General features: G+C 43.2%; 1 protein-coding gene across 1 annotated transcript in view; it reads left to right on the forward strand.

Annotated features, from left to right (window-relative positions):
• The window catches only part of lmbrd1 (LMBR1 domain containing 1), a 116,718-nt gene that overhangs the window by 60,970 nt on the left and 40,853 nt on the right, over positions 1-14,895 (forward strand). Inside the window, 3 exon segments of the mRNA NM_001292855.1 lie at positions 7,200-7,325; positions 9,401-9,553; positions 12,287-12,351. Coding sequence (NP_001279784.1) covers positions 7,200-7,325; positions 9,401-9,553; positions 12,287-12,351 — 344 coding nt within the window.

A 14,895-nucleotide genomic window follows, 5' to 3' on the forward strand; every position in this document is an offset into this window, starting at 1 on the left:
GTTGGGGAAAGGCAGAGTGTGACATGGTGCAGATGTGGGGTAGAAAGGATAGTTGAGGGTCAAACAAGACCCCAAGGTTCCGGACTGGTTAGTGAGGTGGAGTGTGCAACCATGGATGGTGATGCTGTCAGCGCCTGAGGTGTGGAGTCACTGACGGGAGCCAATTAGGAGAGCCTCGGTCTTGTTGACGTTCAACTGTAGAAAGTTAGCTCTCATCCAGGACTTGATGGCTGACAGACATTTATTCAGGACAGCAGTGGTCTTAGAGTCGAGGGTGGAGACAGAGAGATAGAATTGGGTGTCATCCAACTCTATGTGGAAGTTGACCCCATGTCTGCGATGATGTCACCAAGAGGGAGCATATAGATATTGAAGAGGAGGGAACCAAGGACAGAGCCCTGAGGAACCCCGCATGAGACGGTGCAGGGGCTAGAGGAGAAGCTGTTTGTGGAGTGAAATGGAGTCAGTGTGAGAGGTAGGATCATTCAAGGACAGAACCATGAAGATTAAGGTTAGAGGAGAGGCGGTGGAGGAGGATAGAGTGGTCAGTGGTGTTGAAAGCAACAGTGAGGTCAAGGAGAATGAGGGTTCAGAGGGAGCCCTGGTCGCAGATGGAAAGAATGTCATTTGCCACTTAGACCAGGACTGTTTCTGTGCTGTGGGCGGCACGGAAACCCGATTGGAGGAGTTCAAGAATGGAGTGATGGGAGAGGAAGGAGCGAAGCTGAGAAGCATCAACTCTTTCCAGGACCTTGGAGAGGAAGGGGAGGTTGGAGATGGGGCAGTAGTTAGGGAGTAGAGAAGGGTCCAAGGAGGGCTTTTTAAGAATAGGAGTGATGACAAAGTTTTTTAAAGGGTGGGAACAGTACCAGAGGACAGGGAGAGGTAACAATGTCAGTGAGTAGAGAGGCAAGGAGATGGAGCTGGGAGGTAAGGAGAGGGGTATGGATGGGGTCGAGGAAACAGGAGAGGGTTGTGGTGGTAAGAGAGGAGGGGGACACAGGTTCAAAGGTTTGGAGCGAGGGATGGGTAGGAGCCAGGGTGGGAGGGGTGAGATGTGGAGGTGGTCAGAAGGCCAGAAGCAGCTGAGCGGATCCCCTTCATTGATATACAATCAATTCACATTACAGTATATTCTGTGACGCGCTTTAAGACGTCTTGAAGATGTGATAAATCCTTATAATCAAATGCAAGGATTATTATTATTATTGTTGGGTACACTGTAAAATGTAGTTACTAAATTTCATAGGCAAATGTGGCAGCCGGTTTGCACATAGCAACTTCCCACAACCGTGAGGTGAATGACCCAATTTTATTTTAGGGAATCATTGGCCAGGATACTGGGAGAAGCTCCCTTCTCTTTATGAATCATGCCATGGGATTTGTATCATCCTGATCTCACTCGTAGCTTCAATAAGGGCGAAACAGTAATTAATGTCTTACTTCCCTTGAACTGGAGCGAGCTTGATGATGCTATTGAAGGAATTGTGGTCATGAGAGGATCTAAAAATATTTAAATACTAACCCTGACTTGCTTTGATGTCTTTTTGATCAAGTTTGTGCATAACCCATGAAGCCTCTCTAGATTGTGAAATTTGACCAATAAGTAGCAAAAAAAACGCACGACCCTTCTTATGAATAACTCATTATTGCTGTTTGCGCTCGTGTGAATTTAAATCTCCAGTCTCGCCATATGGGAACTTCATTGAAAAACAGACCCATTGATTTAATAACATCTAAGATATGTAAATTATAGCATGATTCACACTTGATATTAATGGTTTCTTCCTCTTGTTTCATCAATGCTTCAGATGGCCTGCTGTTCCTTATGGGCACTTATGAATGCAATTTTTAAAAACAGCTCTATATTAAATAGAGAACAGTGAAATAATTTTAAATTATAGAGTGGATTGGAAGTGACGTGCATTAAATCACAAATGATTTAACGGCTTGTGCTTTTTTCACCTATTGTATTTGGATTAAAATAAATCTTTAAAAAAAAACTACAAATAACTTGCTATATGTAATTAAAATTGTAATAAGGCGAAATGGAAAGATTGCTATGTGTAGATCTGATGAGTTAGTTACAAGATGCACAGGGAAGAGGTTAAAACGCTAGATGAGAATATTTTTCTTGTGTGAAAGGCGTGGGCATGAATGATTAAATAACTGAGGTTTTGTACGAGTGTACGCGCACAATAATTATAAAGCACCTCGCTGCGTTCAGTGTTACAGCTCGTTCCGAGAAACTACACTTGCTGTATGCTTGAAGAACCTTGTTTAAAATCTCAGCGGTGCTTGCTATCGTAGAAATGCTGCTATGTTTTGAAGACCCCCCAGGTGGGCCAAGTTGGAGAAATATAAAGAAATCAGGACTGATGATGAATATTTCTGCAGTGAGACAATTTCAGCCTGCGATTTCCCAGGCACAATTTTGTACATTACTGTTGTATTGTACTAGATCCTCACACTCGTCTTCAAATCCCTTCATGCCCCGGCACCTCCTTATTTCTCCCATCTGCTTATTCCCCAACCCACTACCTGCTGCCTTTGCTCAACTGGCTCCGGCCTCCTGCTTGTCCATTGCTCCCTCTGTTCCACCGTCAGTGGCTGTGCTTTCAGCCACTACTCCCTGAAACTCTGGAACACGCTCCCTCGATCCCTCCACCTTATCCCCTCCTTCCCCATCTTCAGGTTGTGCCTGAAGGCCGTGCCTACATTCACTTCCCTCCCTCAGCTCCGCATCGTGATAAGTGCTACATAAAATGCATATTATTATTAAAAGTTTCTGATCAGAGCTGCTAAGATTGCGTTGGATTTTAAATTCCATTCGATATTCGCAACTTTATTTTTAGGAAAATTACTCCTTTTAATCCATGTAAAAGCTTGGATGGGTGTGGGAATAGGGCTGGGCAGTGGGATTGACTAAACAGCTTGCTGTGCGGACTCAATGGGCCGAACGGTCTCCTTCTGTGCTGTAAATTTCCTAAGATTCGAACTTGAAAAGGGGGAGATAAAATGATCTTGGTAGCAATAAACAGGGTGAGCAGGATGAGGGTCTACAAATCAGTTGAGTTCAGCTCCGCAGACGCCACACTAAGGTGTGGTCCAGGGCTTTTTGCGAACAGTTTTGGTCGCTGCGACTTTGGCCTTGGGGGGTGCGGGGGGTGGTTTGCCAAGGCTCTGGGGCAGTACAGGGAAATTAGCTATTAGTAGCAAAGAGAAATTAGTTAACAAATGGTCAAGCTAGGGCTTTTAATTCTTGAAAGGAGGCATCTTGAAGAGTCCCTGGCAGCAGAACAAGAGGACATATTAGGAGTTGCAATTTCCCAACAGGCACTGGGGAGGGTTTCATTACCCAAAGAGTAGCTGTCAACTGGAACAAGTTACCGGGAAGAGTTGTTGAGCCCCCAAACACTGGATTCTTGACGCTGTGATTGGATGCCTATCGGGTGGTGGACGTCCTCCTGACGTGAAAGGAACTTTTTAAATTTCATTTGTTGTTGTTGTTGCCTTCTGGAAGGATCAAGTCGAATAGGCTGAAGGACTTTTTTGACACTCGACCTCTTTCCTTTGAGAAGCGGAGTCATTTCTACATATTGCTTCCTTTAAATAATGAAGACATTTTTTGTACATGATATAAAATGCAAGATTGTTGCTCTGTTTTTGAGTTTTTCCTGTCCCCTCCCCTGTTGCCTGAAGGGAACTGAATGCATGTTCGGCACGGTTCCAGAGGCACCTGTGGCTTACTGATGCTTTACCTTTGTCAAGCGGTTATTTTTTCTGAACCTGGACAGAAAGTACGGGGGGGGTTGACTGTGGGGAAAGACATCAATTGTAATGTGGTCCCATGTGCCGATCCATCAAAGATAGCCAGGAACCTAGAGACAGAGTTGCTGGTGATATATTTAGGGTTTCTCTTCCCAATCCCAGGCAAGAGGACTGTAGGCAGATACTGTTATTGTGAGAGCTATATCAGCACACATTGGGGATTAATCCTGGGTCATTTGGTCTCTGTAAAAGTCAGGCTCCGCCACTGTTAAGTGCTCTGAGACGCTACCCTGCGTGGAGGGTGCTTTGTAAGTGCAAGTTATTGTTGTAATTTAATTGTATTAAATGAATAACCCTTGTATTTTATACAGCTCCTTTCGCGTTGTGAGGGTGTCTCAAAGCGCTTCACAAGATTTACTTTAAAGTTGGAGCGACTGTGTATTTTGTAAGCGTTCTCTCCAAAAAGTGTTAACGTAGCTGCGAAATTGGGAAACTGCTATAGAGAGATCTGTGACTCAGCTGCAAGCTCCCAGATGACTCGGCAAGTTTACTCACTGAATAGCTGAACGAGCGTTGCTGGCAGAGAGGGAAGATCTCTGATTTGATTCCAGGTCTGGGCTGAATTAGCTGTGCTGAGTTCGCTGATCTCAGCCAGGGCAGCATTATCAGTGCTGCTTTGGCTCTTGCACGCTAAACCCACACTGAAGATATTATTGCATGAGGGGCAAACGTGGGCACTGTTGCATTTAGTGCCTTTAGAAATGTACGATTTGCAATACAATTTGCATTTATATTGCGCCTTACACATTGGGAGGGCATCTCAAAGTGCTTTACACAGCTGGCTGGATGCACAAACCAGGGGAAAAGGGGTAGCTGAAGGGGTGGGGAGAGAGAAAAATGACTCTTGCATTTTAATTATTATTATCATTGCAAAAATAATCCTTGCATTTAATATAGCGCCTTATCACATTGTTGAGAAGTTTCAAAGCTCTTCACAGGATATACGTTAAGTGGATTGACGATTTTGTAGGTGAAACGCGGCAGCTAATTGCGCACATCAGTGTCCCATAAACAGTTGTTGATTGACTGACACAATTTTTTTTGAGGGATTATTACCCCTGGAAATCAATCCGCCAAACAACTAACAACTGGGTTCCTAGTCACTGCTGGGTAAACAGGCCATGTGGAGTAAGGAAATTAACGTCAATGTCTGTGTTCGCAAGAAAAAACAGCACTCGCCTTGTAGGACCTTGCATATGTGTAACCTGGAGGACAGGGGCAAGTTCAGTATTTTCATAAAAAATACTTTAAATTTTGATCCGTAATGGAAATGCAGCAAGATTGTACCTTCTGACATTTTTGTCTACCAACTAGTCTCTCCACTTAAAATAATTACCGATAAAGCACCTTGAGACGTTCTGATGTGCTGAAATCCGATATCAAACCATTTCTGAGACTTACCAGTAGAGGGTAATGTCTTGCAACTGGTTCAGTAACTTTTTACACTCGTTTTACAATGTGAGTTAATAACGTGACGCAGTCTATTCAGCCCTATTTTGCTGCAGGGCTAGTATTTGTACAAACCATACGATCAGTCCATCTCCACTTCATTACAATTCATAATCTTATACTTTTATTGTACAATATGGCAAGCATTGCTGTTTGATGTCCAGTATCTACATTTATTTACCATGTCCAGGATCTATTTTACATATGGTAGCCCCATTGTACTGAAGACTAATTGGCTAATTGTAATTTGACTCCTCATTCTTTCTGAATCATGTTACCTCAACATAATAAGCTCTTCTTCCTTCCCATCTCGAAAGTGCTGTGATGTGATGCTGTGTGTTTGATGGGAAAAGGGAGGTGATGGAAGTGATGCGAAAGAATGACTGAGCAAGCAGCCTTTCTGAATTGGCAAGAGATCAAGTTCTTGTGAGGATTCTGCACATTGCAGCATGTTGGGTTCTCAATACAATGAACAGGAGAAGGAAGGGATGTAGTGGCTGCATATAGGCATCATTGGTGTTTTACACTTCATAGAGTTATACAACACAGAAGGAGGCCATTCGGCCCATCATGTCTGTGCCGAACTTCAGCCACACAGGCTCTGAGACTTCTGGAGTCTACCCCTCATGAAAAGCGCTACATATAATAATAATAATCCTCATATTTGAAATAGTACCTTATTGGGTCATTGAGATGTCTCAAAGCTCTTCATGAATATATTGTTGTGATGTCTCGAAGACGTGATAAGTTGCTATATCATATGCAAGGATTATTATTCTTATAAAGTGGATTGACAATGTATTTTGTGGGTGAAATGCGGTAGTCAATTGCGCACAGCAGTGTCCCACAAACATCTGTGCATGGATTGAGTGACAATTTTTTACGGGGGAGGAATTACGATCCGCCAATCGACTAACAATCGGGTTCTTACTTCTTGGTAAACCTTGGCATCCAGGAATCGAACCTGGGTCCTCTCGCTACGGGAACGCAAGTTGTCTCTCAGTGAGACACATGGACTGCTCTTAAAATTGTACGGAGGGTGAAGAGTCCCTTAAATTCTGGCGGTGCCTGAAGATGTAGAGCCAATGAATGAAGCTTACTGTCACTGAAACACTTTGGTCTCTTGTGGCTGTACACTGTGAAACACCATGAAGGTTGAAAGGAATATGATGTAATGGCCTTGAATAGAAAACAAGTGCTGTGTGGAATAGGAAGAATGCACATCCAATTCTCACTTGCACTTTGGAGAGGTCAGGAGGAAATTGTCCTCTTTGCTTTATTTCACTTTTTGGGAGGGAGTGGGGGGAGAGAAAATCTTCCTTTTATTTCCCCTGTCAATATAGCTCAACCTCACAATGTTGGTGTCTTTGGCAAAATCGTTATCATACAAACTTTTGGCTCACTTCATTCAGTCCCTCATTTCTGCAGCCAAATCACGTATTGGTTCAGAAATTCACTTTTCCCTGGCAGTAAGCATGTCTGTTCTATTTGAAAGCTCTCTCTGCACCAAGGTTTATCGGAGGTCACCTAGATCAATTAAGCATAATTGTTGTTTTGTAAATTTTAACCTTGGTGATTTTAGCTTCTTCGTATTTTTACCTTGATTATATATTTCTGTTCCTGTGCATTTCTCACACTTTTTCTTTTTATTTCAAATTTTCAAGCATTGATTTTGTTTGAAGGAAAGAACAGTTGTATAAGCAAATTCTACACCTTCCACACAGTACAGGTCATATGTCAATTTACAAAGTTTAAAGGGTATACCTTTCCTGGACTACAGATTAAATTGAGTAATGGGCATGTGGATTTTTCAAAAGCAGCAGCTCCTTTTTTGTCAGATCAAATTAAATATCAAAACAAGATAATCACAATGTTTCTTCTATTAGCATTATTTAAATCTGGATTTTCTTCCTCTCCAGGCTTACGGAATGTCCGCATTGCCATTAAACCTAATAAAAGGTACACAGAGTGTGGTTTATGAACGTCTGCAGAATACTGAAGATCTTGAGGAAGTGGAACAGGAAATGGAGAAGATTAAATCAAAGGTTTGGCTGCAAACATCATTTAAAATCTACCTTAATTTAATGTTTGGCATCCTAAAATGTCTAAGACATTTGCCATTTGCAATTGTCATTTGCAATTGTTCATACTGGAAAGATTTGAATAACATGTTTGTGCGTGTGCATATTGATATAATTTGTTATTTTTACTTTTATTATTAGATGAATAATTGTACTGCTTTATATCCTTCGGTATATTGCATTGTTTGGAATCATCTACAAATTCAGTTCATTTGGTGGCATATTGTTCTGCACAAGTTATTAATATTTAAGGGAAACCTAGCCTGTAGGGAATGTGCCATTTCATGAAATGTTAAGATGCTTCCCTGCAAATGCATCCGCTATGTATATGGAATTTAATGATATCTTAACGTCTGTCAGTTTTACCTCTATGAAAAATTCTAAAGACAGTAAGAAATCTGGCCACCTGCATCTCTGATATTCAACCTTATTTTTTAATTATCTACAGAAATTGTGTTGCATAAAAGATGAGTTTTTTTTAAATAAAAGACTATTTCTTGAGATTTTACACTCTGGATTTTTCAAACCCTAAAGCTGCTCTATGATTTTAATAATGTGCATATGCCTATTTGTGCAAATATTTTTATAACTTTAATTTTGAGCATTTCTTTAAAACAAATTCTAAAAACAAAAAAGCTACCGTAGTCTTTCTTTTACCCCAAAAAGGCCTTTACCATTCAGGCAGTGCATTCCAGACTGTAACAACTCTCTGGGTAATAACATTTCTCTTTGTCGGCCCTGTGGTTCTTTTGCCAACTATCTTAAATAGGTAGCACTTCAGCCTTATATATCAGAGGTTTTCTATGTTTGAGCTCAAAGTCTAAGCTGACACTCCAGTGGAGCACCGCATTGCAGGGATGGTGTTTGTCGGATGAGATTTTAAATGAAGTCTCTATTGTTCTGGCAGATAATGTTTTTAAACAATGGCAATCAACAACAAAAAATAAATTACATTTGTACAGCGCCTTTCACGTCGGGAGGACGACCCGATCAGTTTCTGAGCCCTGGCTAATATTAATGTTCCATCCAAATTTACTAAATCAACTCACCTCATTTTTGATTTCAGACATTGCTCTTGCAATTTTGCTACCCCATTTGTCTTATAGACATCGCTGAATTTCAATGTGATTCGGAACTCGTGTAGACTTTGTCAACAGTCCAGTTCAGTACTGGGGATGTACCTCATAGTCAGAGGTACCGTCCTTTGGACGAGACATTAAACCAAGATCTTCTCCGCCTGTCCAGGTGGACTTCAGGGATCTGAGAAGCGAGTTTCTCCCGGTGTTCTTGTCAACATTCCCCCGAATAATCCTCAATCCTCTCTCAGTCTCTCTCTCTCTCTCTCTTGCTCTGTCTCTCTTCTAGTCTCCCTCTCTCTCAGTCTCTGTTTCTCTCTCACTCACAGTTTCTCGCTCTCAGTCTCTCTCTCTATCTCTCTCTCTCTCTCTCAGTTTGTCTCTCTTTTAGTCTTGGTCTGTCTCTCCCACAAAACACACAGTCACTACACTTTATAATATATTCTCTCTCCCAGTCTCTCTCTCTCTCCCAGTCTCTCTCTCGCCTGCCCCCCATTCGCCCCAGTCGTCTTTCTCTATCTCACTCAGTCTCTTTCACTATCTCAGTCTCTCTTTCTCAGTCTCTATATGTCTGTCCCATATGGGAGGACTCTAGTTCCCATGACAACCAGAAAAATGTGCCATACATTAGTTGCGGATTATAGATATATCTCCCTGAATGTTGTTTGCTTTCCTCTGTCGCTGTGTAGTTGCAGAATACGATTCATACCTCATATTTTGGGGCTTAATTAAAGCATTTTTTACTATAACTCATCAACAATAGGAGATCCTCCCCCCCTCCCAAAATGCCCATGACACTGCCAGATGCAAGACCTTTCCGCTGAGGTATAAATCATGTCTTTACATCAATCGGTTATTGCGTGATTGTCAAATACACTGACACACATACAGACAGACGGAAAAACGATAGATAGACATTGTCGTTTTATTAGTATAGATAACATTCACTCCATTTTCCAATAGTGCAGGGATGGCCGTCCACTATCGACAAGGGACCAGCGAGCTCTGCACCAGCTGGAGGAGAAGCTGAGGACGCTTAAAAGGAGAGACAGACACCTGGAAAATGCTGCAAGCAGTTACTGGATAAAAGTTTGCTGTGCCGTCAGACCCTTTAAGGTATATTTTAGATTGTCAATGTGCTGCATGTGGATTCCAGACAATCCCATTGTGACCATTGGTTTTCATGTATTGAAGGGGGTGAAAACTGCATTCATGCAGTGGATGGATTCTTGTGGAATATATATATTTTTCTTGGAAGATTTATTTTCCTGACTGACGATAGTCATTGGCGTGGGAAGGTAAACATGATATTCTTGGAGTTGAACTGGTTCCAAGGTTACATGTTTGGCAATAGAATATCAGAATCCAGGCAACCCTCTAATCTCGGACTAGGTAGTCCGGTTCCTGAGCCAGGCAGGTCCGTGGTATTCCAGGGCACTGCTGATGACAGCCTGGCTCATCGGCAAGACCTGAAGGGAAGACCAGTTGCTTGGGGCAGGTAGTCATCCCACTCAGCTTGCATTAGACCTAAATGTGTAGAATGGACCTAGCTGTACAAGAAGTGGGTAGACTTGCCAGACATGGCAAGCTGTGTGGTTTTAGGTGGAGACTCCAGCAATTACCCCAACATATACTCATGGGTCCCCAAGCCTTGGCTCTTGCCAAACTGTACTTAATACTCTCCACAATTAGATAAGCAGGATGTGCCCGTCCAGGGAGTGAGTGAGCATTCCATGTTTAGGTGGGATGCATGGAACTCTGTTTAGTTTGGATACTTTTAAGGATGGCGATGGGCTCTGCATGTGCTGACCTCACAGAAATGGAAGACAAGATACCAGAGGTGGAACTTGTAGACAGATACACAAGCGAGTCTGTGATTTCAGCAGTGGTGAAGAGAGGGGAAATAAAGAAACCAAGATTTTAAGGCATTACTTTTTCCCCTTAAAAGCTAGTTAAGTGCTGTGATCCAGCTTGGGTTGGGATGACCCTTCTGTGCTATTGGATCAGGGATTTATTACTTTAATGCAAAAAAAAAGGTCTGGAAATGTATGTGTAGTATATGGTGACATTAATCATGTGAATGCATCAATATTTGGAGTGAAGAAATTGGAATATTAAAGCTGCTCATCTCTGAGAAATCCATTGGTTCTTCGAAGTCAGAACCACTGAAGCTTAAAATAAGTTTTTCACAATGTGACAACTTCAATGCCTGTGCTCTAATTATGAATATTTTTTTTCTGGAATCTATCCTGTCTGTATCTCCACTTTTCCGATTCTGGCCGATTGCTTGATCCTCAGTCCTTTGATCCCATTGCTCAGTGGTAATGCCCTTTGCCACTGTACCTTCCTCTCTTGAATATTGGAGTTCCGAAGCCTAATGGTTAGAGCACTTGCTTCATAAGCGAGGGGATTCGGATTCGATTCCCGGACAGGGTGAAACCTTAGGCAGGTTTCCTTACTTCACACGCCTCTTTACCTAGCAGTAAGTAGGAACCTAGTTGTTAGTTGATTGGCTGATTGCTTTCCAGGAGTAATAATCCCTCCCTCCCCCCCAAAATATAAAAAATTGGGTCACCCAATCCACGACTGTTTGTAGGACACTGTTGTGCACAATTCACTGCCGCATTTCGCCCACAAAATACACAGTCAGTCTACTTTACAATAACAAAAGGACAACCTCAGATGTTTTACATCTTTTAAGTATTGCTTGGATATGATAGGGCTTATATATATGTTTAATTGCCACTGGGTATTGTCATTGTATAAATGCAATTGTTTGGAGGCCAATTGTTTGGTTTATATGTATGTTTTATGCATTTTGGATGAGAACCATTTCAGCAAACCTTGTTTAAAATTTTGAATGGTATTTGAATATATGGAGTGTATTCTGAAACCATTGTTTTGCAACCATATGGAAAATAGCTGTGGATCTTGAATAAACATGATTTATAAACAGTCTAACTGAAGCTAGATTGTTCCCTATAATGGCATGCTTAGTGGAAGGTTCTATGAGGCGATGCAACCTGTTCAGCATGACTGACAGGGTTTAGGAATTTCAGATGAGACATTAAAGAAGAGAAGGCCTTCATCTGCCTTGTTGAGATGTTTTTTTTTAAACAATCCCATAACAGCACTATTCAAACAAAACTATGCCAGTTTGTGGATCCTGGTGTTGAAAAACATTTGCCTACAATAAAGTTGGCTATCCCTGGCAGTAATTCTGAAGTGTTTTGATATGACAAGGCTAAATATACAAAGTCTTTCTTTTCGGACAAAAGTGAGACAAAGTGGGTGCAGTAGATCCAGTAAATAACGTAGTTATCTGAGGCAATAGTTTTGTTTGCAAAGAGGCAGCATACATACTAAACTCCGTACCCCTATCACACCAGTTCTAGCTAGGCTTCACTGGTTCCCTATCGATTTCAAGATCCTCACACTTGTCTTCAAGCCCCTTCATGCCCTGGCACCTCCCTACCTCTCTGACCTACTTACTCTCCAACTCACTACCCACTGCCTCCGCTTGACTGGCTCTAGCCTACTGCTTGTTCCTCGTATCCTCCGTTCCACGATCGGTGGCTGCGCTTTCACCCACTATGGACCGAAACTCTGGAATGCGCTTCCTCTATCCCTCCGCCTTGTCCTTCCTTCCCCATCTTTACGTCATCCCTAAAGACTTTCCTATTCGACCGTGCCTATGGTCACCTCCCCGCTCCCCCCTGCTCGGAGTCGTGCTCCGCCACTGTTAAGCGCTTTGGGACACTACTCTGCATGAGCGGCGCTATGTAAATGCAAGTTGTTGTTGTACTATTATTTGTTTGACTTTGTTTTTCTTTTTTCCTTACTTTGCAGGTTGTTCTGGGGATATTTTTCTTCCTTGTGGCGCTTCTATTCATAATTGCTCTCTTTCTATCCAAGTAAGTTGATCACAGTTTCGTTATTCATTCTCATTTGCATTATTGACCAACAGGAGCCAGCCGTGTAGATTAGACTTGTAATGGGTTTAAAACGTCGATGTGGACAATGTTGATTTGATAGCTGGCGTTTTCTGGCAAGCAAAACTCTCGATTTGCTCCATCTCTCAGCAGGAGGAACATAGTCACTTTTACTGCAAACTAAAATTTTATGTTGTTTGCATTTAGTGGATAAAGAACGATTAGAAAAATTAGGGATGAGAAACTGCATTCAGCGCAATGAAGCTTGTCAGTCTGGTGCATTAACTCTCCCACCGTGGCTTCTTTTTAAGAGCACAGGACATGTTCGTCCCAGAAACTCTGCTCGAAATTTTTCATTATTTTCCTTGTGTTGGTGTAGTGTTTGTAAGGAGGAGTGTCGTTGCAGAGATTGATTAATATTGAGCTCTGTAAAGTCTTTACTGGCAGTTTTTGGTTACTATAGCAACGACAATACTGATTTCTTTATTATAACAGCTGCAGTTCTCTTGGATTGGATGGGAAAATGCAGAGTTTGGTTTCATAACTGATTCTGTCACATTGAAACATCACATTTTTCACCACATTTAACCCATTTGTTTCTGCACAAATGCTCTTTCATAATTGAGCTGTTCCCAAACGGGAGAAACTGAACATTTTTTCACTGCTCTTCAAACTTCCTTCCGAAAACTGCCTTTGGGAGTAATATGTTAGTCGATTGTTAGGCGATTGGTGGATCACTTTTCCGGAGGTAATAATTCCTTCAAAAAAAAAATAAATTTGTCACTTCAGTCCAAGACTGATTGTGCGACACTGCTGTGTGTAATTGGCTGCTGCGTTTCGCCCACAAAATATACAGTCAATTCATTTTACAGTATATTCTGTGAAGCGCTTTGAGACATCTCGAAGACGTGATAAGGCGCTATATCAAATGCAAGGTTTATTATTATTATAATTTATTCCGCTTCAGTCTTTTTTCTGGCTAAATGTTGCAAGGTTTTTGTTTCTCAATCTTTCATCATTTGGAACACCATCCCAGTCCCTTTGCCCCTAACCTGCCCTTCCTCGCAAAAGTCTTAGAACACATTGTTGCCGATCAACTTCACGCACACTTCTCCTCCCACTCCCTCTTTGAACCCCTCCAGTCCGGTTTCCACGCTGCCCACAGTACAGAGGCTGCGCTTGTGAAAGTCACAGACGACATCCTCTCTATCTGTGACCAGGGCACCCCGTGGCTCCTTGTCCTCCTGGATCTCTCCGCCGCGGTCGACACAGTCGATCACGCCATCCTCCTCCACCGCCTTTGCTCCGTCATCTACATCAGTGGGACTGCACTCGCCTGGTTCGAGTCTCACCTCACAGACCACCAGCAGTACATCTGCACAAACGGCTTCTCCTCCCACTCTCACCCGATCACCTGCGGGGTACCCCAAGGATCCATCCTTGGCCCCCTGCTCTTTCTGATCTACATGCTCCCTCTTGGGGATGTCATCCGCAGACATGGGGTACATTTCCACATGTTTGCAGATGACAACCAACTCTATTTTTCCACCTCTCTTTGCGACCCCCAGTCCCCTGATGTTCTGTCAGCTGCCTGTCAGACCTCAGGGGCTGGATGAGAGTAAATTTCCTTCAGCTGAACGTTGACAAGACGGAAGCCATACTCTTTGACTCTCGTCAATATCTAAAATCTCATGGCTCTCACCTCCTCCACCTACCCGACCTCCCCCTAAAACTCTCCAAACCCGTACCCAACCTTGGTGTCACGTTCGACCCCCAATTATCCTTTCTCCCCCACATCCAGTCCCTCACCAGCACCGCTTTCTTCCACCTCCGACACATTACCCGTCTCCGTCAATACCTCTCTCCGAAAGCCGCTGAAACCCTGGTCCATGCCTTTGTCACCTCTCGGCTGGACTATTCTAATGCCCTCGTCGCCGGTCTCCCCTCCACTACCATCGATAAAATCCAGATTATTCAAAACTCTGCCGCCGGCATTCTCACCCGCACCAAACTCCGCTCCACGATTACCCAGTCCTTGCCAGACTGCACTGACTGCCTGTCCCAGAGAGGATCGACTTCAAGATCCTCACCCTTGTATTCAAATCCCTCCACTCCTCTGCACCCCCCGACCTCTCTGACCTCTCTCCTCAAAACAGTGCCCGTTGCTTACGTTCCTCTGGGTCTGGCCTCCTCCTCGTCCCCCGAGTCCTCCACTCCACCCTCGCCGGCCGTGCCTTCAGCCACTATGCCCCGAGGGTCTGGAACTCCCTTCCTCACTCCCTTCGCCTCGCCCCCTCTCTTCCCATTTTCAGGTCTCTGCTGAAGACCTTTCTTTTCGACCGCGTCTTTGGTCACCTTCCTCCCCCTCCCCCGGCTCGGCCCCAGGATCCGTTACTGTAAAACGCTCTGAGACGCCGTCCGGCATGGAGGGCTCTATATAAATCTAAGTTGTTGTTGTTGTTGCCTTGCTTCCTCCCTTGCCTCCTTCATAGCACGTCTCAAGACCCTTCTCTTCAACTGCGTCTT

The sequence above is a fragment of the Callorhinchus milii genome, unplaced genomic scaffold (assembly GCF_018977255.1).
Source record: "Callorhinchus milii isolate IMCB2004 unplaced genomic scaffold, IMCB_Cmil_1.0 Scaffold3, whole genome shotgun sequence".
Classification (NCBI taxonomy): Eukaryota; Metazoa; Chordata; class Chondrichthyes; order Chimaeriformes; family Callorhinchidae; genus Callorhinchus; species Callorhinchus milii.